The sequence below is a fragment of the Rhagoletis pomonella genome, unplaced genomic scaffold (assembly GCF_013731165.1).
Source record: "Rhagoletis pomonella isolate Grant_MI unplaced genomic scaffold, Rhpom_1.0 Rhpom_scaffold_00002, whole genome shotgun sequence".
Classification (NCBI taxonomy): Eukaryota; Metazoa; Arthropoda; class Insecta; order Diptera; family Tephritidae; genus Rhagoletis; species Rhagoletis pomonella.
Genome location: NW_023458556.1, coordinates 24162649 through 24167967, shown reverse-complemented (window position 1 = coordinate 24167967; position 5319 = coordinate 24162649). Strand labels below are relative to the sequence as shown.

The window sequence follows — 5319 nt, the reverse complement described above, 5'->3', positions numbered from 1 at the left end:
GCAAGATAGGGAGGACAGAATCGGCGATGGCGTACTCTTCGCTGTAGACTCTTCAATACCATCTGAAGAAGTTAGTTTTCCTTACATTGATTCAGTAGAATTCAAATGCATTCGTGTACAGGCTGGAAAAGGGTCTAATTACTTAGCTCTATGCTATATCCCTCCCCGATCTGACACATTGGTGTATTCACGACTTGTTAAATAAAAGACTCCAACGATGTCCTCTAGAAATCGCACGTTTATTGCTGCAGATATTGTCGCAAAATAGACCGTATACAAGATGGTTTCGCGCTTATATAACAAAATGAATATTACAAAAAAACCGTACTAATGCAAATGGATTCTTGGCAAACAATAGAAATGTCAAAGTAGATACATAGTTATCGATAAACTAGGGTAGCCATAGAGTACAAGTTTGATAGTTAAGAAAACATGACAATGAGTTCACACTTAACTCTAAACATCCTGCCCGGTCGAGTCGGCTGACTCGAAATCATCTTGTTCAAGCAGGCAGCATAGCTTTTGAACAGCTCGGGTGATGCATCCACTCGCAGTCTTCAAAGTGACATTTCGGACGGCTCCGTCGTCTCCGTGATGCACTGCCACCACACGACTAAGACGCCACTGGGTTGGTGGTAGATTCTCATGCCGCACCAACACCACATCGTTGACTCGGATATCCGGACGCGTCGCTGCCACTTATTGCGCCTCTGGAGCGTGATCAAATACTCGGAGCTCCAACGCTGCCAAAACTGCTGGTGGACTTGTCGTACCCACTGCCACTGGTTCAAGCGATTGGTGGGAATCTCGCGTATGTCTGGCTCCGGCACAGCTAAAAGCGGTGCTCCGATGAGAAAGTCCCCTGGTGTCAATGCAAACTTCTCGTCTGGGTCATCGTACAGTGGAGTGATCGGACGGGAATAGAGACACGCTTCTATAAGCGCGGCCAGGGTCTGCAATTGGGTGTACCACATAGTCTGAGAACCAACACAGCGGACCAGATGATGCTTGGCAGATTTAACCGCAGCCTTCCAGAGACCACCCTGGTGTGGTGCACTAGGAGTGATGAAATGCCGCTGGGTGCCCATGCTCGCTAACGATCGTTGATTGTTCTCATTGTTCCATGCCGCCACGTCTTCCTGGAGCAGTCGATTCGCACCCACAAATGCCGTGCCGTTATCGCTGTATAAGTCGCGGCAAGGACCCCGCCGACTGGTAAAGCGTGTAAAAGCGCCGAGGAAGGCTTGCGCAGACAGATCATCCACCACCTCGATGTGAACGGCTCTAGTCGCCATGCATACAAAAATAGCCAAGTATGTCTTCACGAGAGTGCGAGAGCGTTTTGTGCCAACACGTAGAGTGAAAGGGCCACAATAATCCACCCCAGCGGATACAAATGGTCTTGCAGGTTTAACTCGCTGCCCGGGTAACGAAGCCATTTGCTGCTTGAGGAGCACCCCTCGGTGACGTCGACATACGACGCAGTGGTGTACAAAGGACTTGGCAGCTTGTCTTGCGTTTAAAATCCAGAAACGGCGACGAAGTGTATGCAGCGTCAGCTGTGCTCCTCCATGTAGCGTTGTTTCATGAGCTTGTCGGATTAAGAGGTGCACGAGAGGACTGGATCTCGGCAAGATCATCGGGAATCGCTGGTCGTGCTCAACTTCCGCCTTGTGGAGACGACCTCCAACACGTAGGATCAGGTGCTCATCTAAGAAGGGATTTAATGAGAGAATCTGACTTGAAGACGACAAACCTGAGCTGGCCTTCAGCTGCTTAATTTCGGACGCGAAATTAGTTGCTTGCTCCAACCGGATCAAACTGTCAAGCGCATCATCTAACTCCCGTGCACTTACAACAGGTTGACGAAAGTGTCGACGTCTCGGTAACCATCGTAGCAGGACGGCCACCGTCCTTAGTAACGGCTGCATGGAACTGAAGCGTTCAGTCAACGAGATGACATGGCTATCTCGCCTGCGCGTTTCCAATGGTCGGACCAGATGCACTCCGACCAGGCACGATACTGTTCGCTCCTCAGCGTGAAGTACCTTGGACTCGTCCGGGCTGAGGGGTATGTCCGTACTATATAGCGCCGAGCTATCTAGCTCACCGGGTCCGTGCCACCAAAGTGGGTGATGTAGCAGCTCTTGCGGTGTTATGCCCCTGCTAGCACAATCAGCGGGATTCTGCGCCGAACGAATGTGACGCCATCGATCTGGAGATGTCAACTCTTGAATCCTGCGAACACGGTTTGATATAAATGGTTTCAAGGTTGATGGTTGCTTTTTAAGCCAGCATAATACAATTGCAGAGTCCGACCACAGAAAGTAGGGAGCTTCGGACAAGCTCAGGGCCGATTGCACTTGCCGGAGGGTTTCTGCTAACAACACTGCTGCCGAGAGTTCAAGTCGTGGTATGGTTGAGCCTTTGAGTGGAGCCACTTTCGTGCGTGCAGTAAGGAGCGAGAGCGGCGTTGCGTGGGAATCGTCTATTGTCCTTACGTAGATAACGGCCGCGTATGCATATGAGCTGGCATCGCAGAACCCATGTAACGTGGTCCGGCCATGTCGCACCATACCCAACCACCGCTCGATTCGAACTTGATTCAGAGCCTTAAGCTTGGAACGATACCTCAGCCATTCCTCACGAAGGTCGTCGGGTAATGGAGTGTCCCAAGCCAACCCCACAGACCACATCTTCTGAATGAAAACCTTCCCCGTTATTACTACGGGGGATAGCAAACCAGTAGGATCGAAGAGTCGAGCGACTTCCCTAAGCACGCTTCTCTTGGTAGGAACATCTATTGCCGGCTCAATCTCAACGCGATAGAACAACTCATCAGTCACCGAATCCCATTTAAGGCCCAGGACCGAAGTCTCGCCGGAGTTGGATGTATAACTGGAAATAGAGGCGTTACTCGACAAACACATCGTTACCTGATTATCGTTTGAGTTCCATTTGCTCAGCCTAAACTTTCCCGAAGATAGAATAGCATCTACACTCCTCGCCAGTTCTATTCCTTCACTGGCATTCGCACAGCTTGTCAAAAAGTCATCAACATAGAACGAAGTCAAGATTGCATTTCGAGCAAGAGCCGCCTGATCCTCGTCTCGAATTACACTGCAGTTATCGACCGCACACTGTTGAAGGGCACGTACGGCGTTGTAAGGGCTGCTCGCCATCCCATAAGTGACTGTCTTCAAACGATAAACACCGATATTGTCTGCCGGTGACTCTCGCCTTATGATCCTCTGGAGATCCTGATGTTCGGAGGTAACCAGCACCTGCCGAAACATCTTCTCAATATCAGCGGTAATCGCCACTCGGTATCTGCGAAATCGTAACAGTATGTTTACAAGTGAGTCCTTAATGGTCGGGCCCACCAGCTGAATGTCATTGAGGGAAACGCCAGTACTCGTTTGCGCTGACGCGTTGAACACGACTCGAAACTTTCCAACAACCGCATGATGAGGGATGTAGTAGCACCCGTCATGAGAATATGGTGCTTGCACAGGCTCCATATGCCCCAGCGCAGCATACTCACGCATAAACTTCACATAGTTTTCCTGTAGTGTAGGGTCAGCAAGCAGGCGGCGTTCCAGTCGAGTGAACTGCCGCAACGCAAGTGAATAAGAGTCGCCTAGTACCGGCGCGTCCCGCCGCAGTGGTAGATGCACGACGTAGCGCCCGTCCAAGGTACGACGATGTGTGGAGTCAAAGATGTGACCACACTCTTCATCATGAGATTCATAATCAATTGAATCGCCATCCATTCTCCAAAGATTCCGAACCAGTTCTTCCAACCGCACTTCATCCTCACCTAGCAACGCGCTGAGTGCGAGCGATGATGACCCATTCGATGTAGAAGAAACAGTTGCTGGGCCAAATACTACCGAGCCAAAGCGGGTACGCTGGGCGAAGGGTTCATCAGGTCGTCCGCCGATAATGTCACCCTCCACTACTTGTCCCCACACATCCGCACCAATAAGAACGTCAATAGTTCCAGGAGTACCAAACCAAATATCCGCCAAGTCCAGTTCCTTTAAGTAGGACCACTGGCACATGTCCACCTTCATGGCAGGTGTCTGAGAAGTGATAAATGGTATCACCAGAGCTTCAATCTGCATCTCAAATTTAGTAGTTGTAGACTTCAGTGTAAGTATAACACTGCCTTTAGCTTGCGTGTTGACGGCTGCTCCAACACCCTCGATGTTAACACTGCACTTCCGTCGAAATAGCCGTAATGCGTTTACAAAGCGATGTGTAATTAAGCTAACCTGCAATCCTGGATCGCACAAGATACGAGCCACGCGTTGAACCAATGCCTCTCCATAAGCATATGCCCGTGCTGTCGCTAAAAGAGTTATTGGCTTGGATTGGGCAACAGTGGCTGCTGCACGGGCCGCTAGTCACAAAGCAGTTGTTGATTTTACTTGACTGGTTCCTTCATTAGACACGTGGGGTGGAGATGGTGAGGCTGGCTGTAGAATGGTCGAAGGTTTGTCGCGGCACAAAATGGTGTTGTGCTTGCGGCCACAGCTCCTGCAACCTCCCGATGGACACTGCCTCGAAGAATGTCCACCCCGTAAACAATTGTAGCAAAGCTTCAAATTTCGTATTGCTTCGAACCGCTGCTCTGTTGGCATTGCTATGAGTGCAGGACACTTAATAATACGATGACTTCCACGGCACTGTGCGCACTGTCCCACCTCAGCAGCTGCCACGTGCGACTTCACCGAGCGTTGCTGTCGGGGCGGAGATTCCGCAGAAATGCTATGCGCCCGTCTTTCAAGAAATTTCAGAAGATCTTCTAGTAGAAGTATTTCGTGTGAAGAACATTTCATACACCAGTCCCTTTTCGTAGCAGATGGTAGCTTCGAGACCACAATTGGCACCGATAATGCATCCCATTGATTGACGGGAATCTCCATGACTCGTAATGCGCGCAACGTCTCATGCACCGTGTCAACAATAGCTAGTAAGGCCTTCGATGATTCTTCTGCAGCTACTTTGAGGTTAAGGAAGCGTGACACGTGTATTTCAGCAAGCTGTTTCCTGTTGTCGTAGCGCTCCTTCAAGGCCTTCCACACCTCCTCATAGCCACCAGAGTATATACTTCCAACTAAGGGTACACTGCTCGCACTGACTGCTTGCCGTAGCTTACCCAACTTATACGCTTCAGTGTAAGAGGACCGATGTACAAGCGTTTCAAAAGCATCTTTGAAAGCCAGCCAGTTACACATGTCTCCATCAAACGCCGGGATAGCAATCGGGTCTAGCTTCAAATCGACTGAAAATCCCTCTAGATTTGTGGTAGGG

The 5319-nt window shown here is 50.0% G+C and overlaps 2 protein-coding genes across 3 annotated transcripts in view; one reads left to right on the top strand and one right to left on the bottom strand.

Moving 5' to 3' along the window:
• LOC118734497 overlaps nucleotides 1-5243 on the bottom strand; it is a 7167-nt gene extending 1924 nt beyond the window's left edge. Inside the window, exons 1-3 of the mRNA XM_036464216.1 lie at nucleotides 4434-5243; nucleotides 2049-4277; nucleotides 778-1319 (exon numbers count right to left, since the gene is read on the bottom strand). Of these exons, the coding sequence (XP_036320109.1) occupies nucleotides 778-1319; nucleotides 2049-4277; nucleotides 4434-5243 (3581 nt within the window). The remainder of the gene's footprint in view (nucleotides 1-777; nucleotides 1320-2048; nucleotides 4278-4433) is intronic.
• Nucleotides 1-5319, top strand: part of LOC118733322 (D-2-hydroxyglutarate dehydrogenase, mitochondrial-like) — a 468040-nt gene that overhangs the window by 32199 nt on the left and 430522 nt on the right. The gene's annotated exons all lie outside the window — the stretch shown is intronic.